Here is a 27,426-nt window from a genome sequence, read left to right on the forward strand (position 1 = left end):
AGCCTTTTTTTTTCCCCCCATGTTGGGAGCTTTCTCAAATGTCCGGTGATCCTTGGGTATTCATTCTTGTTAAAGGGTGAGGCACTGGAGAGCCAATTGTAACCTTGAGTACAAGCTTTTATTGTAGGTAATGAGGCAAAAGTTTCATCGGGGAACCCTCGACATCAGTGTCTTTCAAACTAGAATGTGTAAGTCTTTTATTTTGTGCCAGTTTTTCATGGAAATATTCCTGTCTCCTGCCTGGAGTGTATGAATCTAGTTGGCCAGCATTTAGGCACTAGACAGGAGAAGGGAGGGTGGGTGGAAGTTGTTTACCATTTACCAGCGTAACTTTCATTTCATTTCTCTTTTTAGTCCTGCAGTTCACTCTCAGGCTGGTGTTCTCCTACCTGGAGTATCTGTGATTCGTGTTCTCTAGTGTACACATCCAGACCTCTGCTAAGTAGGGGCAAGGTAGCCAGCCATCTGCCTGCTTGGGATTGCCAAACAAAATGGGAGGTAGGGGTACCTGCTTTTTAGATAGTTTTTATTTATATACATATATATGTGTGTGTGTGTTTATTTGTTTGTTTGTTTTACTTCTTGGCCACGCCCCGAGGCGTGTGGGGTCTTAGTTCCCCAACTGAGAACGAGTCCGAGCCCCCTGTATTAGAAGCGTGGAGTCTTAACCACTGGACTGCCAGGGAGGTCCCTAGATAATTTTTAAACCAAAACCCCTATTTTTATCTAGACTTCAGTTTTTAAAGAACCTGGTACCTTCAATTCCCGAGCCTTTCCAGGGTTCTCTGAATTGGCTTCCTTTTTCCTTTTAGTGGGGTTTCATTGAGGATCAGATGTAATTGTGTGTGTTCAATTCACCATGTTTAACTGGAAGTTGAATTTTATGTTTTCAATCCTTTTAATTATATTCGAATTTTTAAAATATTTAAACATCATTTGACTTTTGCATTTATTTCTTCCTTTAGTCCAGGGTCAGTAAACATTTTCAGTAAAGGGGCAGATAGTAAATATTTTAGGCATTAAGGACCGTATATGGTCTGTGTTCATATTCTTTGTTTTTTGTTTGTCTATTTCTGCTTGTTGTTAAACAATTCTTAAAAAAGATAAAAAACATTCTTAGCTCACAGGCCTTAAAAAACAACTGTGGGCAGAGTTGGTCTAGTTTGCCAATCCCTGCTTTAGTCTGTCTCCTTTAGGTAAAATAGATTTTTAACCTTTTGGTCTTCAATTTTATAGAAAATAAACTTTTTAATATAATTGTTGCTGGACAGAGGCCAACAAGTGATCCCTTTTGTCCATTTGATTGAAAGTGGCTAGCTCTGTACGCACGCTTCTCCAGGTAGTAGCGATGGTCATTTCCTGCCTTCATTGATGTGTTTTCACACACTTGCATCTGAAAAATAGCTCTGCCGCTTCTTTCCAGCATAATTTATATTTGTCTTTTTTTGTTGCTATAGAAAGCGCTTTTCCAAATTGATTGAATTTAATGACTTTGTACTAATTAACTCTGTAAGTGCAGGGACCCAGGATGATGCCTCTCTTCCTTACCAGCAGGACTGAAAGAGCTTTTCCTTTGGGAATATGGTCTTGGCTAAAGATCTTTGAGTTTCAGCAAGGCTTTTCTGTCTATTGCAGTTATGGTAGTTATAACTTCTTTCCTGCTAACTACGTTTAATGCCCTTGGAACCAGAAATAATTTTAGGAGAGGGAATTCCCTGGCTGTTCAGTGGTTGGGACTTGGTGCTTTCACTGCCAGGGCCTGGGTTCGATCCCTGGTCAGGGAACTAAGATCCCACAAGTCGTGAAACAAGGCCAAGTTAAAAAACAATAATAATAATAAATAAAATATATTTTTTAAAAAAGAAATAATTTAGGAGAAAGTTATTCTCATCTAACGCAGAAAAACTAAATAAAACAAACCTTCGTGGTGTGTGAACTAGAGCCATCTGAAGAGTAGGAGAGAAGTAACTTTTCTGTGATACTATAATAGTCTGCCTAATGATATTGATTGTGAAGGGTTTTCATTTTCTGTTTTCTTTGAAGTTTAGAATGTCAACATGATGTGGGCTGTCCTGTACTAAAGGTGGTTGGGATTCTCAGTATATCCTTCTGGGTTTTGCATATTCCTCAGGAGAGAATAATTGATCTGTTAATCTCGTCCCAAAGGCTGAAAAATAAGTTGCCTTGACTTTTTAAAAAGGTTTGTTAAAAAAGAAAAAAAGCATATGTGTATTTGATATAAAAGTACATATGCACATTGGAAATCTGAGGAAATAAAAAATGAATAAAGAAAAAATCTGTAATCCAATCTTTCAGAAATAATTATTAGTATTAACATTTTGGTGTGTTTCCATTTCTTTGGTTTGTATGTGTGTGTGTGTGTGTGTGTGTGTGTGTTTAAGACAGATTTAGTTCCCAGCTAGAATAATGATGAATAAATTGAAGATTCAGTAATACGTATTAAAGGAAGGATTATAGAGCAAGTCTTAAAACTAGCAAATGCATAAACGATTCTATGGAAAGGCCAGTAAAATTCGCAAGATTGGATGTACTGTTTTGCTCATTTTCACAGAACTTGACCTGTACAGTCAGTTTCTTCTTTAGAGAGATTTGTTGGGTGTGGTTTTGGTGTAGTGAGTGCCTGTTAACAAAGCGTGTGCTTAGTGCTGGCGTTCATGGTGGTGAACAAATTTATGTGAGTGCTTGACAGAAACTTACACTTAAAAACATATTCCCCTTTTGAAAAATTAATTCCATCAGGCATAAAAAGGGCAGATGTTAAAATGACATCCAAAAATCCTGAAACCCCCCCTCCCTCTGTTGATGAGTCACCTTTTAGGGTCAAGGTTAGCCTAACACCTTGCTGAATAATGGGTACAGTTTCCTTGTTGACTCACCCTCTCCCATGGTCCCTGATTCTAGTTTGAAATAAAGGAGCAAATTTATCACCTCATAAGAAATGGACCCTCCCTCCATTAGAATAACTTTATAGTAGTCATATTTTAAAAATATTTTTTTCATACCCACTAGTCCTATCTGTTAGCTTCAGATCATCTCCCTAAAGCAAATAAGAATTCTTGTGTATGTTTGAAAATTGCTGTATTACGTGACTACTCAGAACTTTTTTTTTTTAAAGGAAAAAACAAAACAAAATCTCAGGGATCCTGATTGAACAAAACAAGGAAGTTATATTCTGCTATGCACTCTACCTCCACTGTTTCCCAGGCTCACTACACCTATTTTTTTCTTGAATGACCAGCAGCATATTTTTCTTTTATAAGGCTCAAGATAGAATGAATAGTTAGGTTGGTGCCTTTTTGGTTTTAAAAAACAAAAACTTTCTAAATAATAATCTTTCAATTAATAGGCTAAGATCAAGGTTGGAACTGTTTTTCAGATCATCACTTTTGGGGGAAGTAAGAAAGTTGTCTGTGCTATGTTTCTCTGAGACATAATTAGCATAAGAAAACTTTTGGTGATTAATATGTACAAAATTAAGGTAGATGGTAAAGGAAGCTTATGGGCATCTTTAAAATTGGAGAAAGGCTTTTTGGTAAAAAGTTGCCACTATTGTTTCACATTTTTTAGCACCCTAACATCTTAGAATACAGAGTTCTGATAAGCTAATTTTGTAAGAAAAATCTTAACTGTAATTTTTAAAAAGAAAGATCTATATGTGTAATCACCCATTTTTACATAGTTATAAACCTAGTATCTAATTTTTATTCTACTTATTTAAATTAATACATCATAAATATATTCTCTGAAATGCTATATAGCCCATATATTGTTATTTTAATAGCTGTATAATCTATTCAGTGGATTACTATAAGCATTGCGTTATTGTTGAATAATTAGGTTTTTAATTTTAAATAATGCAGCAGTGAACAGGTATAACACCGTGTTTCTTGCTAAGATAATTGTTCAAGGCTGTATTTAGAAAAGATTCATTGGGAAGTGAATGAAATAAGGAGCACCTCTTTTAGGCTTGTTGGGTTTTATTTTTTATTTATTTTTTTTAAATTAACTAATTTATTTATTTTTGGCTGCGTTGGGTCTTCGTTGCCGCACACAGGCTTTCTCTAGTTGTGTCTAGCAGGGGCTACTCTGTTGCAGTGCGAGGGCTTCTCATTGCTGTGGCTTCTCGTTGTGGAGCACGGGCTCTAGGCACATGAGCTTCAGTAGTTGTGGCACACGGGCTCAGTAGTTGTGGCTCACGAGCTCTAGAGCACAGGCTCAGTAGTTGTGGCACACGGGCTTAGTTGCTCTGCAGCATGTGGGATCTTCCCGGACCAGGGCTCGAATCCGTGTCCCCTGCATTGGCAGGTGGCTTCTTAACCACTGCGCCACTAGGGAAGTCCCTAGGTTTGTTGTGTTTTACATGAAAGATAATGTAAAGATGTATTTCGGTTTTGTAAGCTCTCATCTGTTTTGCTTTATTTTGATTATATACTATGTTCGAATTAAACGTAACTACTGGCCCAACCTAAAGAGTTGGAACAAGTCATCTTATTACCTCTGACATAATTTTATTTTTTCCTTAACTCTAAAATAATTCCTTTATCTCAATATAATTTTTAATAATTTGTTTGCAGTATATATATACCTGAAATATGCACCTAAACACAATTATATACTGTATTGCCAACCTGTACGTTTTTAATTGAGCTCAGTAGTTTGTAAACTCCAGGAGGGCTATGAATCCTCGTGTCTAGCACAATGATTTGCGTACAAGGGCTCAATAAATATTTATTAAGTTGAATGAATGAATGTAAAAAAGGGCTTATAATTTCCATCATTGATTGAAATAGACTTCTAAGAGTTAGATTTTAAAATGAAGATTGCGTTTTAGTTGGTAAATATAGACCTATGGATAATCCTGTTCTAAAAGCTTTAGAGGAAATTCCTACTCTTCGTGCTAATTGTTTAGTGATACTGTTTGCTCAGTAGCAAAGACAGATGGCAGGTCCGCAGGTTTCTGAGTTGTTTTGATTTTTATTACATAAGTAAGGTCAGTGCCACAGTTTTGTCTTTTTTCCAAATATTACGTGAATTTGTTCTTGTTGAAAAAAATGCAGATAGAAGTACGTATGTATAATTCTCTTCAGTTCCCACCCACAGTTTTGCCAATCACTTCCCCAGAGGCAGTACCTCTTAACAGTTTAGTTTGTTCTTCTACATATTTTCCTTTGAAAGATTAAAATGTTTCTAGTTAAAAAAAAAAAAAAAATGTTTCTAGTTTTGGGACTTCCCTGGCAGTCCGAGGGTTAAGACTCCACACTCACAGGGCAGGGGACACGGGTTCGATCCCTGGTCTGGGAGCTGAGATCCCATATGCCCCACGGTGTGGCCTAAAGAAAAAAAAAAGAACTATAAAATGTTTCCAGTTTTCAATTTTCTGATCACCACTCCTGATCTTAGCCCCCTCCCACTTTCTCATTCTTATCTTTTTAGTGTGACTCCTTCTAGATCTTTTTCTTTGCATTTACATTCATATAAATGTACCTATAGAATATATATGTGGTATGTTGACATGATGTATTTCATCAATTCTAAGACTTACTATTATTTAAGAAAGAAAAACTTATTTAAGTAATTTAAGAAAGAAAAACTGCCAATGATAACTGTAAAATACAGTAGATTGTAAAAGCTAGTCTGATTTTAGAGATGTTAAAGTGTGGGTAGCAGAAGTACTTAGAATTGAGGATATATATTTTGTGCTATGATTGTATGTAGTTTTCTGCAGCTTGCTTTTCTCATTTAACAGTGTTCCCTTTATGTGTTTCATTTATACCACAAGCTGAATATGACACATTATTTAGCTGTTCCCTTACTGATGAACTTTTAATTTGGTTACAGTAACAAGAAAAGAGTGCTGCAAGAATATCCCTATATCCACCTCCTTTTGTGTATTTGGGAGTGCTTATCAAGGGTAGATGACGAGAATTGGAATTATTGGACCATAGGGCATCTACTTATAATTTTGAAATATATTGCCAAATTTCCTTCCAAGATAACTGTAACAGTTTATACTTTCAACATTAGTGTATGAGAATGGGTACCTGTTTGTCCTGTTCTTACCAACTCTTGATGTTACTTAACTTTTTTAAACCTATCTGATGGCATTTTTTTAACCTATCTGATGGCAGAAAGCATATTACTATCTAATGGTTTCACTTTCCATTTCCTTGACTAGTGAAATTGAGTATCTTGGCATGCTTATTGGCAACTTCTGTTTTTTTCTTCTCTGAGTTTCCTGTTCATATCCTTTTAAACCATATTCTTCTCTCATCATCAGTGATTTTCTTTTGGTGACCTCTGTGTACATGGATAAAATTTGTAGGCAAAATATACTACTTTCTACCTCCTGTTTTGTTTGTTTTGAAATTTGGTAATCTCTTATTATCATTAGAATCAACCAGTAATTAATCCTACCATTTATCAAAGAAGTAGAACTATTCTATAAGGACTTCCCATTTACCCAGTTTCATACTACTTTGGAATGTTGTTAGTGGTAGTTAAGTCTCTACAGGTCAAATTGGCTTCTCTCATAATAGCCCATTGGAAATCTGCCAGAGCCAGCCATAATACGAAGGAAGTAAAAGTATCTAGCAGTTATTACCATTAATACTATCCTGTTACCTCTGAAGTATCAGGGGACTTTTCACTTTATTGGTAAACAAAGAGGTTAAATGGTCCTACAGCTAGGAAGTGTCTGAGATGAGATCTAAACCTAAGCTGTCTGATTCCAAAGACCCTTCTACCACATCATAGTGCCTCAGTGGGATGGATGCTTTTTGAATATAGCCTTTCAAAGTATATGTAATTGTCTCTTATGTTAAAAGTGCTTGATATAAAATTAGTTTTTTAACTACTTTAAGAAATGATTGCTGAACATTTTTAACATTTGTAAAATATGTCAAGTGGTACACTAGTATGTGTGTCCCTACTGTAGCTTGACAGATTGGTTTCTCTTTAGTAGCGGCTTTTTTTTTAAAATTTAAATGTAGTTGATTTACTCTTTGTAGTAGTTTTAACATAAATATCAGTACTTAAGCTTTATTTTTAAAAAATTAATTCAGCATAAAGTGTTTCTATCTTGGCTTTGACTATTAAAATTTAGTACTTGAAATTAAAATCTCCCTATAGTGGGGTTTATATATATCACAGGCAATTTGTGATATACCTTACAGCAAAATTTCAACATATAATCCTGAAAATTATGTATTTTGCCAGTGCTAATTGTTTTCTTTGTATTTATTTTTCTTAAAGAAAAAGATGGCAAAGCATTTCATCCAACTTATGAAGAAAAACTGAAGCTTGTGGCACTGCCTAAGCAGGTTCTTATGGGTCCATATAATCCAGACACTTGTCCTGAGGTTGGATTCTTTGATGTGTTGGGCAATGACAGGAGGTAACGGTGTTTTATTGTATAATGAAGTTAATGAGAGTAATGTTGAAGAGGGTACAAAGTAAATTGATTAAGATGTATATAGCTGGCTCGTTAGCTTTAGAATAAGAACTAAACAAACATTTTTGCTTGCAGCTTTTGGAGTCTTCAGACGTTTATCTGTTTTTGGCTCGGAGATGTTTATGGCTAAATATTGTGGAAGAAGTTTACTCATCTGTTTATGAACATACGACAAGTACAGCTTCATTTGATTCTTCCTAAATGATATTTAAAAAGCCATTTACAATGTAGTAATTGATTCCCTTATTGGGACATACAGAGTTGTGACAAGAAAGAATATATTAAGCATTTTATTCAGTTAAGGCTAAACTATGATATAAGAAAAGTAAAACTTTGATAACTTTTACTGGTATGGAAATTAGCAGTGCAGTTAAATTGTGGTTTACAACAGTAAGTTTGGTTTGTATGTGGCATATCTAATTTAGTAAATCACTACATGCTTGTTGAAGTTTTGAACCTTTTGTTTATAGTAGAATTATTCTTCATTTTAGTTATAATTGAGACTTGTTCATATTTAGGTTTAAATTAAATCAAATTCTCATTGTATTAAGAAGAGGAAGTAACTTTTCTTGTTATTCTTCACAGGAGAGAATGGGCAGCCCTGGGAAACATGTCTAAAGAGGATGCCATGGTAGAGTTTGTCAAGCTCCTGAATAGGTGTTGCCATCTCTTTTCAACGTATGTTGCATCCCACAAAATAGAGAAGGAAGAGCAAGAAAAAAAAAGGTGAAGTTTGAAGGCACAGAATACTTTATCCTTGAGCAGCCTACTGCATGGTATACTGATGCTTTTGCTTTATGGAATGTCTGTTTTAAATCAGGTGTCTTAGTTCCATTGGATCCCCACTTCTTATGGCAGTTGCTCAAACTTTCCGATGTGAGCAGGTGTTTTTATTATGAGTTTTGAGGGGAGAAGGTTGGCTGCTTCCGTCTGGCTATACCTTTAAAAGTAACCACCCATCCATCATGGCAGCATTCCTTTTGTGTTGCTACACTAGGTTTCTGAGCAAGCACAGTAAGCTCAGCCACTCCCTTCCTCCTTACCCTCTGGTCTGACACGCTTTGCTGTTGCCTCCCTTGGGTTTCTAGAATATTCATACTCCATATCATGGTTATCAGCTGTGCTACATGGTAGACCTTATATAGGCATTTCATATTGGCTATGGCTTCCAGATGGCTTATTATTTCCAGAGGTTGCGTGGGGAGCTGTTGAATGTGCTGTTTGTATGTTTATGGGATTCTCTGTCATGATTGTGAACTCAACAGAATTATAGTTAGCCCTTTATTTATTTTAATATGTATTTATTTGTTTATTTGGTTGCACCAGGTCTTAGTTGGAGCAGGCAGGCTCCTTAGGTGTGGCATGCAAACTCTTGGTTGCAGCATACATGTGGAATCTAGTTCCCTGACCAGGGATCAAACGCGGGCCCCCTGCATTGGGAGCATGGAGTCTTAGCCACTGTGTCACCAGGGAAGTCCCCCAGCACTTTATTTATCTAGAGGTTATATTTTCAAGAACTTTGACAGTCCAAAATTTCTAGGTAATGAAAATAATGCTGTAACACCAGTTTTCCCTCAGATTATATTATACTTGCTTTAGAAACAGTTGGTTCTCTGGTTTCCCACCTTAACCTGGATTGGAAATAACATTAGAAGAAAAAATAGCCTAACAGTGAGGGAGGAGACAGAAACCATGAAAAATAGATGCAAGAATGATAAAACTGTGGCAGTCAGGGCTAATGTGAAAGTAAACTCTATCACTGTATTATGGCGTGTACAGCTTTTATGCTTGCAGTTATAACTCCTGAGTTACCAAGAGACAGAGTATTGGGTATAATTTATTTCTCTTTAAGCAAATAGAAAATACCTTAATACATTTCCAGAAGATACTTATCCAAAGGAAGATAGTTTTTAGCCAGAGAAATAGTTTGATTCCTATGAGAATGGAATGAGGTTCCTTTACTGGAATTGATTTATGTGCTGCAGTCCATTGTGTAGTGATATTGGATCATTGAGGTGTAGCTGTGTCTTTGGAAGTAGTATATATTGCTTTTTAAGGTCTTTTTTAAAAAAAATATTTATTTATTTATTTGGCTGCGCTGGGTCTTAGTTGCAGCATGTGGGCTCTTTTAGTTGCAGCATGCAGGATCTAGTTCCCTGACCAGGAATTGAACCCGGGCCCCCTGCACTGGCAGCACAGAGTCTTAACCACTGCACCGCCAGTGAAGTCCCTTAAGTTCTTTTTTAATGATAAATTGAATACTTAAGTTACTACTCAACATGTAAAACTGTATTTTTCCTTTTAAAAATATACCATTGTCATGAGATGAGGTCCATGTAGAATTCTTTTAAAGCATTTAAGACTAGACTTCCTCTATCCTGAAGCTTAAGCTCTGGTTTATGGAACATCTTGCCCTGTGTACTATCTGTGACATATAAAAAGTAGGTCATGTTATTGCTGTAGTTTGAGACTTGGTTGTGGCTCTGGTGTGTTAATCACTTATAGAAGTTTGGGGAGAAAAGGGGTAACGCACACACTTCTCATGGAGGGCCATGACATGGTGTCTCCTCTGAGACCCCTCAGAAGTCTTCTCTTTCATCCCATCTTCAACCTCCCTGCACTGCTCACAACTCTCAGCCTATATGGCCTCCATTCCTAGTGCAACAGAGTCTGCTCTCCCTCGGGAGAGGGGCTGTGGTGGTGAGCAAGAGCTGGGTAAGGGCTGCACCTAGATCCCCAACTGTTCTTTTCTTGTTTTTAATTAAAAGCTTTAATTTTTTTTTTAAATTTCAGAAATTATACATGAATATAAGCAATATAAATGATTTTCCATTTATGACAGTATATGAAGCACAAACTGAAAACCTTCCTTCCCACCTTACTTTTAGTCTCACTCTCCTCTCCGTAGATAATAGCGGACAGATATAAGGTATGTCTTTCCAGGCCTTCTTCTATTTATTTACCTGCTTTTTCCATTAAACATATATATTAAATGTCTTTACATATTGGGCCATGTAGTCCTATTCTTATTTTATGGCTACATGGCATTTCAGGGTGGATTATTCATTTCTCTACACATTTATTGTGTGCTTATTCTTTCCCACACTGTGGTAAGCCCTGAGGATACAGCAGTGTGAGATGGGCAGTCTCTGCCCTTATGGAGCATGTACTTAATGAGTAAGGCAGATGTATTGCTAACTTTATCACACGAATTTAATTTCAACCACAGCAGGTAGTACGAAGGAAAAACTTGTGGTGCTGTGAGCATATCTTAGAAGGGAGGTTTCAGGGTATCGTAATGTTTTAAGTGGTACCTTACTGATGGACTCCTTTTTCTGTTGCTGTGAAGCAGTCATTGTTTTTGCTGTGATCTGTATATTTTGAGATTGACTCCATATGATAAATTTCTCCTCATGAAGTATATGTATTTCAGATTGTGATAAAATTATCACATGATTCTCTAAAAAGCTTGTGTCAGTCTTCACTGGGAAAGAGTCTTAAATTATTTTTAAACGGGATTCTTTGTTTAGGGTTCATTCCCTCTGTCCTTTACCTTGTAGGAAGGAGGAGGAAGAGCGAAGGCGGCGTGAAGAGGAAGAAAGAGAACGTCTGCAAAAGGAGGAAGAGAAACGTAGGCAAGAAGAGGAAGAAAGGCTTAGACGGGAGGAAGAAGAGAGGAGGCGGATAGAAGAAGAGAGGCTTCGGCTGGAGCAGCAAAAGTACGCGTGTTGTGTGGCTTGTGTTTCACAACGAGCAATGGATTGCCACACTGTTGTGCTTGACGGTTTACCATTGTGTGCCTTGGAATAATTCTCTGATTTGTTTGACTGGGAAGTCGACCAGCATTAGCTGCTTGCCATTTGTACCAATGATGTATTACCAAGGAAGGCCTCATCTTAAGCATCATTTGGTTGCGACTGAAGAATGTATTAGAAGGATTTGGAATTTGCTCCCAGAACCCAGGCACTAGAATAGGAGCTGAGGTTGCTTGCTTGCTCTCTGTCTTTGGGTCCACACAGTCTCTTGTCTTTGCTTCTCTCAGCTATGTCTCTGTTTCATTCTTCCTGTTCTCTGCAAATTGTCACTCTGCTTTGGCATATGCAAGGCTGTCCTAGCCAAGATTTATGTGGTCTTTGTTTTCGTGCATCTGACAGAGACTGGCTGGCATATGAGAGACCCAGTTACAAATTCCCAGGCCAAAGGATCTAGTTGGTTCAGCCTGTGTCGGGTGTCTGTTCCTAGTCTCCTAGTACAGAACTTGGGAGCTGAAGCCATTTCTTATTCAGTAAGGGCTGTGAGAGCAGCTGTCTCAGAAGGGATTGGTTCTTCCAGAGGGAGCTGTGGGAATAAGGAGAAAGGGATTAACGCCCATAAAACACTGTGGGAAGAAGGCCTAGGGTTCTAGAGGTGGCATGGAATATAGATTAAACAAGAGGACATGCGGATCCATTGTTTTCTCCCCATTATTTCTGAGTAGTTCCTCAGAAAAGCTTCAAACTGACCCAGGGCCTCAGTCTGCCTTGGAGAGAGACTATGACTGCTACTCTTTTTGAGGGGAGAGGGGTGCCCTAGATGGACCCAGTGTCATGTTCTATTCAGGAGTTTGTGAGATTCTGCTTTGTTATTATCTGTTAAGAGATGGCTTTGAGGTGTTTATGTTTGGTCACATGACTGAGTTAAGCATGTGGTTCCTCTGGAAAAAAAAAAAAGAAGAAGAGTAATAGTTTATAGAAATCAGTATCTCTAAACCAAGTGTGCCCAGTTATTATCTTCAGTATTCCTCTTTAAGGCAAGCTTTACATTAAATGCCAAGGGCACTCAGATTTTCACTGGCTTTCTTTATATTTACCAGAGCCATCTGTAACATCTTTTAGCTGTTCTGCCTTTTCATGTATTTAGGTAGAGAAACCATGGCCAACAGTTAAATATCTCATCGCTGCCATAGATGACAACCCATCCTTTTACAACACCATGTTTAAAGAGTATAGGCTGGAGCCAGACTTCCTAGACTTGAATCCTGGCTCTGGCATCTACTAGCAGTGTAATCTTGGGCAAGTTACTGAACTCCTCCATTTCCTGCTTTGTGAAACCCTACCTCGGAGGGTGGTTGTGAGAACTAAGTGGGTTAGTACATGGAAGTGCTCTGAACACTGCATGGCACATAGTAAGGGCACAATAAATGTTAGCAGTTATGATGGTGATGATGATGGTGGTGATGATGATATGCTTATTATTCTCCCTCTTCATCCCAGATTTTCCTTGAAAAACCTATGTGAAAGATTAGGGGCCAAGTTTATTTTCTTATTCTTTGTCTGGACCTAGGACACATGTTGATTGGTATACATTACTACCTTAGTCATTTTTAAGAGTTATGCATTATAAAAATCAATAACAAGGACATTTTATTTTGTCATGAACAATCAGTCTCCTGTAGTCAGACTAGTGTATATTTTTTAATGTTTTTAGGCAGCAGATAATGGCAGCTTTAAACTCGCAGACTGCCGTGCAGTTCCAGCAGTATGCAGCCCAACAGTATCCAGGGAACTACGAACAGCAGCAAATTCTCATCCGCCAGTTGCAGGAGCAACACTATCAGCAGTATATGCAGCAGTTGTATCAAGTCCAGCTTGCACAGCAACAGGTATGCTAGATAACCCCCGAATTCAGCCATAGACAGGGTTTTTAGTTTCGTTGGAACGCACGTTCTTTTTTAACAGTTGCTGATGAATTTTGCATTAGTTAGCCTCTCAGGTATAACGTAACTTTTAGATGACCTTTATTAAGGGAGATTTTAACATTGCACTGGCAATTATGAAAAGAAGCATATGATATTGAAGCAATAAGTGGCCACTATTATATTGTCATAAATGTATTTGGGATTTGTATGGACCTAGTGTTATTCCAGTGAGTTTGACGTAGATTCTAATAGTGGTCCTGGAACCATGAGGACTTGGGTGATTAGTGCCCCCACAGGCTTTGCTTCCACATAGGAATATGTGGTTTAGGGGAAGGACATGCGACTGGAGGTCACACACCACTTGGATTCTGTCCTGGCTTCGCCGTTATCTTGTGTGATCTCAGACAAGTTACCTATTGCTCTGATTTTTCCACCTTTTCTCCCCGTCAGTAAGAATGGGCTATAAAATCCTGGTACTTGTCTTGTTAACCTCACAGGACTATCAAAGGAATAAAATGAGAAAATAGTTACTCTGTGAAAGTATTTGGTACATAGGGAAGATAACTGATTTTACATTCATTTTTTTACATCTTGCAGAGGCATAAAATGCCTCCTTAAAGTTAACGTAGCTAAGTTTACGTCTTTAATTAATTTTCACTTATAAAGCAGTTACTACCTGTCCAAATACCTGAATGAAGTAAAGTGTTGCAGGGAATTGCCGGGCGGTCCAGTGGTTAGGACTCGGCACTTTCACTGCCAGGGGCCCAGGTTCAATCTCTGTTCGGGGAACAAAGATCCCGCAAGCCACACGGCATGGCCAAAAAAAAACCCAAAAAACACAAACTATGTTTCTCTGTAAATTTAATAAAATGTTTTATAAAAAAAAAAAAAGAAGAGAAGTGTTGCATTATAGTTGCTCCATATTTCTTGTTAGGTGAAGTAATCTTTGTTGTTTTGCTAAGCTCTTTAAATTCCTTGAAAATTGATATCCTCACCTAAAATACGTTTTCCCCTGAGTCTTTAACATTTAGTGAGCAGCTAAAAGGCACTGCAGGTTTTGTATAATCCGTGAGAAGAGGAAAAGGATGTCAAACTAGAGTTACAAGATAAGTGGTATTTTGGAGGGATTTCTTTTCTGTCCTCTAAAGCCTGTTTCTACTTTAGCATGTCACTCCCCGTTTCCTGCTTCTTTGATGGACATTGAGATAATTTTTTAATAGGCTAGCTCATTACACACTGTCCTGCTTATAGGCTGCTATCACTTAGTCATAACAAAGTCAGTCATATAGGGGAAAACCAAAAATCTTTGAAACAGAATTGGAAAGCCATAGTTTAGATTGCAGTGAACAAACTCAAGTTTATCAAATTGATTGGTTGTCTCTGGAAAGAGAGAAGGAGAGGGACTGGGGAAGGAGCAAGGGAAACTTCAGTCCCATAAAATATTAATTTTTATATAAATACTGAGCAAAATAACAAAATGGGAACACTTGTTAATTTGGGGGTGTGGTTACATGGGTGTTTGTAATTGTTCCTGTGCCTTTCTGTTCTTTTAAAAACTTCCTGGAGTATAGAAGAGAGATTATGTAAATACATGATTACAGTCTATTTTATGTAATAGATGTATATTCATAGGCAGTGGGATCCCGGGGTAGGGAGTTGTTCATTCTGCTAGAGAGTTTCAAGAAAGGCTTGAAATGGAGAGGGACCATTTGAGCTGACCAATTGATCATCAACAGAAATGCTTTTTTTGCTTTCCTGTCATGCAGTGAATGTTCTGAGTGTGCTGACTTGTTTTGGTTATATGCCCTTTTTCTTGAAGCTGGTAGGTACTCTTTTAGAAAACTGATGTGGAAATTACTGAGAATCTAGGCCTTGGAAGAAGGTATTTTAAACTCTTTAAGTGTTTTGCCAACCTGCACTAGCAGCAGAGAGAGGCGTTGCTGTTTGAATAACTGGTTTGTAAATGATATGTTAAATGAAATGTATATACAGATATGCCAAAATATATCATTATCCCTAAACCATGAAACTATATTATAAAGGCTTTTTTTCCCCTGTGTTTTCTTTTTTTTTTAACTGTTGTAAATGTATGCTTACTTATTATAACTTAGTGTTTTAGTTTAAAAAGTTACTGAAATGCCCCAACACTCAACAGTAGATTGGATAAATAAATTTTGTATTTTCACAGTGGCATATCCTGTCGCAATGCAAACAAACAAAATAGTTATAATTACTTGTGATGAACCTCACAAACAAATGTTGAGTAAAAGAAACCAGACACAAAAAAGAGCATATATTATACAATTTCATGTATGTAAAGTTCAAAAACAGGCAAAGCCAAATCTGTAATATTACAAGTTAGAATAGTTGTTACCCTTGGGGGACTTTCTGGAAAGGGGTACCAGGAAGGGTTCTGACATGCAGATAATATCTTTTTTTAAAATTTTTATTTATTTTTTGGCTGAGTTTGGTCTTTGTTGCTGCGCGCGGGCTTTCTCTAGTTGCGGCGAGCGGGGGCTACTCTTCTTTGTGGTGCGCGGGCTTCTCATTGCAGTGGCTTCTCTTGTTGCAGAGCATGGGCTCTAGGTGCGCAGGCTTCAGTAGTTGCAGCAGGCAGGCTCAGTAGTTGTGGTTCGCGGGCTTAGTTGCTCCGCGGCATGTGGGATCTTCCTGGACCAGGGATCGAACCCATGTTCCCTGCATTGGCAGGAGGATTCTTAACCACTGCGCCACCAGGGAAGACCCACAGGTAATGTCTTGATCTGGGCATTGGTTACATGTGTATGTTTGGCTAATGAAAATTGATCAAGCTGTACATCTATGATTTGTATACTTTTCTATATGTACATTATAATTCACAGTTCCCCCAAAAGTTACTCAAGTAATACTTAGGCATTTCTAGTAGTATTAATATTTATTCATCTTGTTAGGAGAGGAATGTCCTAAAGTAGTTGTCCTTTAGATTTAAGATGTTTTTATTCTCCATTTTGACTCAGAGGACATTTTGACTTCATGTTTATGAATATACATATTTTAATCATAATTATGTAAACAGTGATGAATTTTCATTAAGAAAGTCTTTTGACCTCAGACTCCATTTTATAAGCCTATTTAATTTTTAGGTCAATATTTTTTACATGATTAACAGTTTGTAGTTTAATCGTGATAAGAATTTTTCTGTATATAGTTTACAGTGAAGATTTAATTTATTGATTACTTTTGTCCATATTTGATTTGTTGGTTACTTTGGGGGCCCTTATCAGGTTTCACCAGTTACAGCTTCTGCCTTTATGAATTTTCTTCTGTGACCATTTATTTCTACCAAGTTTAATTTTTCTGATTCAAATTTTATGTATCTGAATTTTATCAAGATTTTTTTTTATCAATTTTAAGAACAGATGTTACTGTGTTCAGTTTTTACCTATAATAATTTTATTTTGGGTTGATTATTTCTACCTACTTTAATTTTTCCTGGTTAGTTTTTCTAGTGATCCTCAGGTCACAAAAATGTGATCCTCAGTTACAGTTTTTTTGTCCACGTTAATATTTTGACATTTTTAGCTATCAGTTTGATATTGTGATACTAATATTCATTATAGATAGGATAAAAACTGATAAAGTTTATTAGTAATTTCTTGGAGCTACTTGATGGGGCAAAAACATAGGGTCAGAATGCATTTCAGGGCAAATGTCCGGTTTATTAAGCCTTCCTGGTCAGTGTATCTTCACTTTTTCTTGACTTATAGGCAGCATTACAGAAACAACAGGAAGTACCAGTAGCTGGGGCTTCTTTGCCTACATCATCAAAAGTGAATACAACTACGCCAAGTGATATGATGTCAGTGAATGGACAGGCCAAAACCCACACTGACAGTTCTGAAAAAGAGCTTGAACCAGAAGCCGCAGAAGAAGCCCTGGAGAATGGACCAAAAGGTATGGTTTGGCATATGTGCTCTTCCATCCGCATGCTGTAATTCAGACTTCATGAAAAGCAGAAGTCAGGAAGTCAGGTTAATTAGCTTTTGAGAGCAATTACATATTTGTGAGAATTGAATGCTTTTTCACTCTTTAGTCTGAATCTGGTGCTTCTGGTGACTCTTTGAGTAGTTTAGAAGAGCAAATCAGATGTCCTTTGGACACTTTGGGTTGTCTTGTTGTATATATTGGTTATCTGTCGCTGTGTGACGCACTGTACCTGAATTTAGCAGCTTAAAATAATAAGCATTTATTATCTCTCACAGTTTCTGTGGGTCAGGAATTGAGAGCTGCTTAGCTGAGTGGTGGTGGCTCTGGTCTCTCATGAGGTTGTAGTCAAGATGTCGGCTGGGACTGCAGTCACGTGAAGGCTTGACTGGGACTAGAGGCTCTGCTTCCAAAGTGGTTCCCTCCCATGACTGGCAGGTTCGTGCTGGCCGTTGGCAGGAGGGCCTCAATTCCTTGCCCCATGAAGCCTCTCCAAATGGCTGCTTGAGTGATCTCAACACAGTGGCTGGCTTCCCCCAGAGCACATGATGCAAAGGAAAACAAGGCAAAAGCGTCAGTGTCTTTTATGCCCTAGCTTTGGAAGTAATACATCCGCACTTCTGCCATATTCTGTTGGTCCTGATGCATTTTGGGTGGTAACCTTACAAGTACATGAATACGCACAGCAGAGGATCACTGGGGGCCATCTTGCAGATTGGCTACCATATATTTACAATATATTTTTGAGACAAAAGTACCATGTTACCAATAAGAATTTAGGTTTTCAAAGGTCTGCTTACCTTTTCATGGGCAGCTCATTCATTTATTCAGCAATTGGTTGAAGATTTTCTGAGTGTTGGGCTTACAGTGGTGAAGCAAAATTACACACATAAAATGAGCATTGTGGCTATGGTAGGTACTGTGCTGGAGAGAAAGGTCTATTATGATGTGAGAGCACATAATATGGGGAATATGACCTAGTTAGAGAGGTCACCAGAGGTTTTCCTGGGGGAAGGGACACTTGAGCTGAGAGATCTGAAGCAAGAGTAAGAGTTCACTAAGTAAAAAGGAAGAAGAGAACATTTCAGTGACGGTGATCAGAGATGGTAGTGTGGTTCATAAGAAAGTTGACTTCAGAGTTCTTCCTTGTTCTTTTTAGAACAAGTAACAGAAAATAGTTTCAGAAAAGACCTTGAAATACCTTGGTTCACACAGCCCCCCCCCTTTTTTTTCCTATTAAGAGTTCACCAGTATTTTCAAATGAATCTTTTGTCAAAGGCTCAGTGAATAACTCTGGAAAACCTGTTGAGTACACGTAGATACTGCTCAGTAACAAGACTTCACCCATTTTTACTCAGTCGCTAGCGGTTCCATTCCTATCCAAGTTTTTCTCTTTCTTTGAGTTCTTTTAGAATAGCCCCTCCCCTAGAACTTTGGTTTACTCTGAGGTCAAGACTTTTTTCTGACAGAGAGACTGAAGTCAAAGTCCACCTTTCTTTGTTCACATCCAAAAATGAACTTATTTCAAGTCCAGATCTCTCTTCTTTGTTAGAATGTTTCCCTATCTCCAGCTAGGAAGTTTCCAAGGTCATTCTTCAATGCCCATATGCAATTAGAGTGTTGGAAAAAATCCTCCTTAAGACTATGGATTGCATTTATTACTTAAAGTGGTATGATGACCTCTAAATACCTGTGGCATTGTTAAATGTAGTAATTTGCGGGGAGACTTCCATGGGGAGGCTTTTAAAGTCCTCAATCTAAGGTAGACCAGATTGCACTTGGTGCCTTCATGTGTCTGAGCAGGTCATCCTACGCAAATGTTGCTGCCTACTGGTGAAGGCTCATCCTCTTTAGCCTTTGTAATTCCTGTTGCCTTTAGAATCTCTTCCAGTAATAGCAGCTCCATCCATGTGGACACGACCCCAGATCAAAGACTTTAAAGAGAAGATTCGACAGGATGCGGATTCTGTGATTACAGTGGGCCGAGGAGAAGTAGTCACTGTTCGAGTACCCACCCATGAAGAAGGATCATATCTCTTTTGGGAATTTGCTACAGACAATTATGACATTGGGTTTGGGGTGTATTTTGAATGGACAGACTCTCCAAACACTGCTGTCAGCGTGCATGTCAGTGAGTCCAGCGATGACGACGAGGAAGAAGAAGGTAGAGCTATTGGTCCATATTTAGTAGCCGGGTTGTGTGTTGGCAAAAATGCTAGCAGTTCAGATGTCAGCCAGCCATAGGCTTCCTAACTAACACTTCCTGGACGGGAATCAGTCGCTTCGTTAGTGGGACCTTGGGCTGAAAAGATTGTGAGAGAAGCTAGCCTCTTAAGGGACTGGGGCCTGAACGTGAATTTTTTTTTAACACCGGGAAGGTCTGTTTGACAGTTTATTTTACCGCTTTCTGAATGCTGTTTTACTTCCAGCCTTGTGTGTTGAAAAGCCAAATGTGCAAGGCCATTTTGAAAATTTTTAGAAGAGCAAGCAAGAAATTCTGCCAACTCTGGAATTTATTTAAATTTATATTTCTGATATCAGCTTTTTAGGTTGTTTTTCTAAGATTTATTTTCTCTAACTAGACAAAATAGAGTGTTTCCAATGACCGTCTAAACTATCTTGGTCTAAGAAGTAGGTTGTGAAATGTATCGCTTACTAATTGAGAAGATGGTCTCTTCAGTTTTGTTATCGAGAAAAGTTAGAACGCAGGGCTTTTGTACACACCTAGTAAGCACTTAAGTATTTGTTGACTTGAGTGAGAGTAATATGGAAAGAGTGCCCTGACTGGGAGAATGGAAAAGCACCTTCAATTCTGGCCCTAACTAACCTTTCAGGTGACTTGTAAACAAACTCTTATTCTTGAAGAGTGTTGGTAATCACAGAGACTCCATTGGGATACGTTTAAAGAGGTAGTTGTTGGAAGGTGCATGGAGGGGGGCTAAAAGTTCAATCAGCTTTTGATATACAAGTTCAGTTACATCACCAAGACAGTCTAGGCCCTTTAGGGTCGTGTATGGCAACACACACACATGGGCCAGTGTCATTTAGGAGCTACTTTGTCTTACATGGCATTTTGTTTTCAGCAAATCTTTATTTCTAAGTACCACCAGCAAGGTAAAGCGTTGCCCATAAATACTACTAATGGAACCAGAAAGAAAAAAAATGTAAGAATGAGAAAAAAAAAAGAAAAGGTGAGAGAGAGACCTGAGATTGCAGGGCAGGTGCCACTACCGTTGTCTTAAGTGCCCCTCAGCAACATCAGGACCAGTAACTAAGCCATTTACTAGCCTTTCTGATGCACATGGGGACTCATTAAAATCAGATAGTTTGCAAATGTTTGAGAAGAGGAGTTTGGTTTCTTTTTCTTTTTAAATTTAATTTTATTTATTTTTTATACAACAGGCTCTTATTATCTATTTTATACATATTAGTGTATACCTGTCAAGGGAAGGGAAGTGTTTGTTGCATGTGCAAATTACTGTACTTTGTGAATAGTAAGAAGAATTCTCTGTTAAGAAATGGGTTGAGGTAATATATTTCTCTTGGCTTGTAAGCCAGGTAGCTTTTAAAGGAGATTACTTCCTAGTCTGAGCCCTCAGCTGATTATCATTTTGGGGTTATTGCTATTGGGAAGAGCACTGGTAAAAATGGCTGGGGTCCAGTGCCTGACTAGTGGTAAGACATCCTTGACCTTTGCTCTAATGTATGATAGCCCTCAAATGGAAAATGGCATTACCTATCCTTGTGCTGTTCCTAATCGTAAAATGATTTGCAACTAAAAGTAACCCATTAAAACCTCTACATTAACAGTAACGACAGTGAGAGGAGTTCCCTGGTGGCCTAGTGGTTAGGATTCCGGGCTTTTACTACCATGGCCTGGGTTTTCAGTTCCTGGTCAGAGAACTGAGATCCTGCAAGCTGTGTAGTGTGGCCAAAAAAAACAAAAAAAAAGCACAACACTGAGGATTTATTGCTCCCCAGAATTGTTTCCTAAGAGTGAGCCTGTCTCCTTTTTGAAGATTTATCTCACAAGTGGCTTTTAGCCATATGCCTCCTTATGGAGGCTACTGTGTCACCATGTCTTATCCACATTGTGTACTTTATTTTATGGGGGGTCCTTTTAGCTTGGTTTAAGATGGAAGAGGAGTCCAGTTTTTTTGTTTGTTGCTTTAGTTTTTCTCCATTAGGTCTTGAAAGATAGAAAGATGGAGGAGTTTGTTTTCTCTGAAGAAAACATAATGGTAATCCATCATCCTGCTGTAGTTCTCCACTTGATTGTTTCCAGGTCTCAAGTCTTTGCTTAGATTGATGAAAGATGCATTGTTCGTCTATCCCAGTAACTTTCAGTTTTATAGATTTTTGAACAAAATTTGGATCTTGAATTAATGGGGCCTGATAATCTGTTTCATGGATATTCTTATGGGCAATAGTGTATAATTTGAATGGCTTGTATTTCGCATTTGCAAATGGAGGACATTTAATTTTCATGTAGTATTGCTGTGATAAGGCAAATCTGACTTGGGCCCGTTTATAAGGGTCATCTACTGTTTTTTTTTTGCGGTACACGGGCCTCTCACTGTTGTGGCCTCTCCCGTTGCGGAGCTCTGGATGCGCAGGCTCAGCGGCCATGGCTCACAGGCCCAGCCGCTCCACGGCATGTGGGATCTTCCCGGACCAGGGCACGAACCCGTGTCCCCTGCATCGGCAGGCAGACTCTCAACCACTGCACCACCAGGGAAGCCCTCATCTACTTTTTTAAAATAAACTTTTCATTTTAGAATAGATTCAGATTTACAGAAGTATTGGAAAGATAATACAAAGAGTTCCTATATACCCGACAACCCGGTTTCCCCTATTATTAACACCTTGCATTGTACTGTGGTATGTTCATCATAGCTCATGGACCAATATTGATACATTATTAACTAAAGTCCATATTTATTCACATTTCCTTAATTTTTCCTAATGTTCCAGGATCCCATCCAGGATGCCACATTACAGTCACCACGTCTCCTTAAGCTTTTCTAGGCTGTGAGAGTTTCTTAGACCTTCCTGGTTTAAATTCCTAATAGTGGCCCACTGACAGGCGTCACATAATTGACTCATGTCTCTGTAATTCATTCTGTCATGTTGTAAACCTGAAAGTCTTTTAAAATCTATGCTGAGTATTCCCTTGATCTATTTTCCTTGAGGCTGTTTATATTTAATATGTTAAACTGAGACTTTTAAACTGGTTCATAGTTCTCATTCCTATAGGTTTCTACAGGTATTTTTTTTTCCCTAACCTCATATCATTACAGTTCAGAAAACTATTAACTGGGGCAAACCTAGAATCAGAGTTTATTTTTTGCCACTGAGATCATCCCTGGGTTTCACAGGCCTAGTAAAAATAATTGAATTTTCAGAGTGTCTGTGAATGTCTACCTCTCTAGTGTGGCTTTCTCATTTTACTCTTTATATTTCAGATAAATAGAAAATAATAGTCCTCATAAGCTCCCTTCCCACCTTCCTAAAACGAGAGGACTTTCATATTGTTGAGAAGAGGAGGATCGGAGTAACATTTTCCCTGGTCTCACTCAGATCAGTGAGATTCCACCTGTTGGGAGGAATTAGGAATTGAGTGGATGTGGAAGGGAAAAAGTGGGGCTCAGAAATAGGAGCAATGGTCTGAGTACAGAGAGGGAGAGAGGATGCTGACTGCTGCCACCACCAGATGTTTGCCACTGGGCTTCCAGGGCCCAGACAGTGCTTGGTACACATAGCAGCTGCTCAGGTATAGAAGGAATCAACACATGTTTGCTTGCAGAAAGTTGTAGAATGGATTGAGAGAATTCCTAATGAGCAATTTCTCAAAGAAAGGATGGAGTTTAAGATGCTTGAGGCAAATGTGGTTTTCCTGGATCTGTTCACAGCGACATGTCTCCATTCTTTCTCACAGAAAACATCAGTTCTGAAGAGAAAGCCAAAAAGAATGCCAACAAGCCTCTACTGGACGAGATTGTGCCTGTGTACCGACGGGACTGTCATGAAGAGGTGTATGCTGGCAGCCACCAATATCCAGGGAGAGGAGTCTACCTCCTCAAGTTTGACAACTCCTACTCTTTGTGGAGGTCAAAATCGGTCTACTACAGAGTCTATTATACTAGATAAAGATGTTACAGAGTCTGGAGTCTAGGGTTGGGCAGAAGATGGCATTTAATTTGGAAATATCTTTTGACTTGTGGAGCATTGCAGTCTGTGTTTACCCTATTGATTTTGGTCTGATGGTTTGTGACTCTTCTTGGGAATCAGGATTTCCTTGAAACTCTTGAGCATTAGTACTTTGGGGTTAAAGGGACTCCTCAGACTCATCCAGCCCTTTGGTGCTGACCAGCAGAGTCACAAGTGGATGCTGACGTTACATGAGCTACATGTTAAATTTTTAAAGTCCCCGAAATAAAATAGCTCAACATTGACCCCACCTGGCTGATGGTTAGTGCATTGCTGCCTGCTCTGTGTTTTATGAGAGCACTTAGTTCCTTTACAGTGCCCTCTGAGTTGAAATCCTTTGTTAATAGTCTACATGAGGTACATCTGACTTTGATCGAAGGTCACCATTTTTAAAACTTAAAAACTTAAGACCTCACAGATTATAATAGAAAAAGAAATTGCCTCAACTTGATCTTGTTCTGAATGACCCAGATTGTTTTTGCTTTGGGTGCCCCTATTTAGTTTGGAGTTATGTTACAGATAATTATTTTCTGAATAATCTTAATATAGATTGTTCAAACCTGATTGATAATTGAAGTATCAAGATACATAGAACACTTCAAACATCCATCTTAGCAAGCCTCCACAAACTCTTGGCCCTTTTCTCTTCATCTGGTATTCATAACTACCAGGAGCAATGCGAAATCAATTCATTTTTGCCTTGATTTGGCTTTATAGAGCACCTCAAATTGAAACTGTTTTCTACACAAGCATCTAGTTAGGGATTTTGTAAACTTAAAATGACACCTACTGAATTGAAATATATAAAATCATTTAAATATAACTCAGTGTATGGGGAATAACATTGCACTAATATGGAAATCACTGCCAGAGACAGTCCGTTTTCTTTTGATTTGATACTACCTAGGCATACACGCTACATGATTCCAGTTGGGAATTACGAGAAAGAGTTGGAAATGCGTATGCCTGTACTTAAATTTTTTTATAGCTTTAATCTGTATTATGTCTTCATTGATGGAAAGAGGTACATCTTTGTTTTCCTTACTGAAAACAAATATGGATTAATTGCCTCAAATTTGTATAAGTGATTGACTCGTCTGGAGATTCTTGTTTTCAGAAGGGAGGGTGGTATAGATGGAAAAATCACAAAGATGGCAATATACACATGATGCTGTTATTATATGTTATTACTGAAATACTTAGATTTTTAAAATTTCAAATCACAAATCACTTCTTGTAGGAGGGTTTCCATTGATTAGCTGCAGTGTATACAATTCACTACATGTGGGGCTGTTTGTTTCTTGTGTGCTGCATTTCTTTCTGTTTTTCAGTACCTGGTTTTGTACATATCTAACTCTGTTCTCTTTTGGTTGTTCAGAAACTGGATTATTTTCTCCTAAGCGATGCTTAATGTGTGTTTTTTAATTTTGATTTCAGTAGTCCCAGCTTATGGATGTCCGTACTGTTACACCAGAAGGTTTGTCAAGCTGTCCATCAGCTCTCATGTGTACATGGTATAGAAACCTTGGGGTTAGGCACTTCCTGGCTTTTTTTTTTTAATGAGAAAACACTGTATTTAAAATGTAAAATAAACTTTTAAAAAGCAGGCACTAATATATATTTCTTCCAGCCTTTGATTACAGATTTTTCCTTGCACAGGTTAAGATCAATTATCCTCCAAAAATATTGTTCTTGGGAGCAGTGTATGTTACTTGACATAGCGGCAATTCCTGTCACATGTTCATGTCAGAACATTTTTGGTTTTAAACTTTTTTATTGCCTTTGGCTGTTGATTAGTATATTACAAGTGCGATTTCAAAAAGATCTTGAAAATAATATATTTAATCAATTAAAATGTTTATCTGTATCTTGTTGATGTTTCATTAATATAGTTACTCTTTGAAGCATTAGTTCTGTATTTCATCATTTGGGTAGGACAAGAAATGTTTTAAATGATCTTTTCTGTTTTAGAAAGTTAAACAACAACAAACTTTCTGGCTAATGATTTCGTTTCTGCTGTGAATTACCCTCGTTTGTTAAAATAGGTTAACAGTTTTTCAGACTTCTTGATGGAAGGGAAAGCGCTGACTTTTCTTATTGACAGTGACATTATAAAAGTATTTCCCCTTCCAAACCACTTGTGTACCGTGTTCCTTGAAGACGGAATATGCTCCTTTAAAATATCTCCTGAGGTGTGGCGCCTGGGAAGCAGCAATGAGAGGCATGCCCCAGTCAGTGTGATGTGGAGTGCCACAAACTATTCTAAAAATGACCCCGCTGAAATGCATGGTCACTTGGACATCAATTTTTTTTTTTTTCCTTTCTGTGTAGTTTGTTGCTACCATGAAGGCAGATCATAGAACAGTTAAGGAGAGTTGTTGATGTGTGAGCACATCTTAGAAACCATGCTACCGAGTCTTGACCATCTGCTTTATGGAAGAGAAGAAACAATTAGTTCAAAATAGCAAATGATTGCTAATAATTCCTTGGGACTTAGAGTGCAGTAGTCTATAGCCAAAGCCATCTTTGTTTGTGTCCCCAGCTTCTTCTCAGTTCAGCACTTCTGTCAGCAACCTAAAAATGTATGCATGTATTATTGGGGTAGCACAAGTCCTAATTTCATTTCCATTCACTAACTTTTCAAAATGTGTGTGAATAAATATTGGACTTTAATCTCCATACATTTGCCTAGGGTTCCTCAACTTTCTTATTGAAAGTTTTTTAAGGCCAAGTTGATTATTGTCCTTTCAACACCCTTATTTTGAGCTTATTGCATGTTTTCAGTTGCTTATTATATTGCTTGATTTGTTTTGTAATTAGAGATGTAAGCACTAGCTCTATTTTTATTAGTTGACAGGTCACTTGTAAGTTGCAAATTGATTAGGGTACTTAATTTAGTACAGAAAACTAAGTGGCTGACTTTTTCAGAACTGACATTGGCATTTGGACTCAGGCAGTCCAGACATGGGGTAAACGTGTAAACTGAGCAGTTAACTCATCTGTGTTGAAAGCTTGTGTGTGGTTGCTTAGTTCAACCCTATGGTGAACTGGTGATTTGCAAGTCTGTTTCTGAAAAGAGCAAGTACAAATTGGATTACAAATGCTGATTTTTTTTAACCTTTCTTTATGGCATATCTGTACAATTATAACAATTGTTACCCTTTTCTAAGATCATTATTTTAAATATATCCAGTATGAAGATAACATAACTTTGGGGGGGGCATGGCAAAATGCAGAAATATAAACATGTTTTTCAAAAGGTCTGCATTTTGCACTTAAAATTTCAGGTTGCGTTTTGGAGAACATTTCCTGTTAGTAGGTTTGGGTCTACTGTGTTCTTTCAATCTGCTCTATGTTCTTCTGTGGAGTGGCTCTTTGGCCGTTTTTTGTTAGTGAACATTTTTGGTTACTTCTGTTTTTTTTCTTATAAATGGTGTTCCAGTGAATACTCTTTTATATGTCTCTGCATATGTGCATGACTTTTTCAAGAGTAATACCAAGTAGTGGAATAGTGGAATTGCTGGATAAGTTCTGTGCTTTTTTTTTTTCTGGCCACATCACATGGCATGTGGGATCTCAGTTCCCCGATTGAACCTGCACCCCCTGTATTGGAAGCACGGAGTCTTAACCACTGGACTGCCAGGGGGGTCCAGTTCTGTGCATTTTTAATTTTAATTGTCCTCCAAAGTGGCTGAGCTAATTTTCCCCCTAATACACTATGGTGGGTAGCATCTGAGAATACTGTTTTTTTCTCTTTTAACACTTGATATTATCAGACTTAAGTTTTGGTTAATCTGATGGGTGAAAAATGGAATTTCATTTTGTGTGTTTCCCTGATAACCAGTAAGATTAAGCATCCATTTTTATTGTTAATATGTATTTCTTCTCCTGTAAATTGCCTGTTTATGTCCTTTACCTATTTTCAGTTGGGTAATTTTATATTGATTTATTAGCATTTTAAAAAATAGTTCGTATACTCATCATACATTATATGTAAGTATTTTCTCCCAGTTTATTGCTAGTCTGTTAATTTTGTTTATGGTGTTTTTGGTGTGTGTATATGTCTGTTTGGTCATAGAAGTTATAAACTGTGTTGTCAATTTTA

The 27,426-nt window shown here is 37.9% G+C and overlaps 1 protein-coding gene and 1 pseudogene across 2 annotated transcripts; both read left to right on the top strand.

Annotated features, from left to right (window-relative positions):
- The first annotated feature begins 478 nt into the window (after positions 1-478).
- On the top strand, positions 479-24,935 carry ACBD3 (acyl-CoA binding domain containing 3). 2 transcript variants are annotated; one of them, XM_024753151.1, is made up of 8 exons: positions 479-498; positions 7,273-7,414; positions 8,057-8,197; positions 11,032-11,190; positions 12,938-13,112; positions 16,895-17,081; positions 18,991-19,275; positions 23,050-24,935. In XM_024753151.1, exons 1-8 carry the CDS (start codon positions 492-494, stop codon positions 23,259-23,261), a joined length of 1,308 nt encoding a protein of 435 aa, XP_024608919.1. In that variant the 5' UTR covers positions 479-491; the 3' UTR covers positions 23,262-24,935. The 2 variants fall into 2 exon arrangements, with proteins under 2 accessions (XP_024608919.1, XP_024608920.1); XM_024753152.1 differs by lacking the exons at positions 479-498; positions 7,273-7,414 and adding an exon at positions 7,423-7,646.
- On the top strand, positions 23,264-27,426 carry LOC112404964 (uncharacterized; annotated as a pseudogene).

The sequence above is a fragment of the Neophocaena asiaeorientalis genome, unplaced genomic scaffold, assembly GCF_003031525.2.
Source record: "Neophocaena asiaeorientalis asiaeorientalis breed wild unplaced genomic scaffold, Neophocaena_asiaeorientalis_V1.1 scaffold634, whole genome shotgun sequence".
NCBI classification, from domain to species: Eukaryota; Metazoa; Chordata; class Mammalia; order Artiodactyla; family Phocoenidae; genus Neophocaena; species Neophocaena asiaeorientalis.

Bases quoted from the DNA above. Each gene is read 5' to 3' on its own strand.
- ACBD3 (XM_024753151.1), top strand. The intron at 8,198-11,031 runs GTGAAGTTTGAA...TTTACCTTGTAG, and splicing joins GAAGAGCAAGAAAAAAAAAG to GAAGGAGGAGGAAGAGCGAA. The intron at 19,276-23,049 runs GTAGAGCTATTG...TCTTTCTCACAG, and splicing joins TGACGACGAGGAAGAAGAAG to AAAACATCAGTTCTGAAGAG.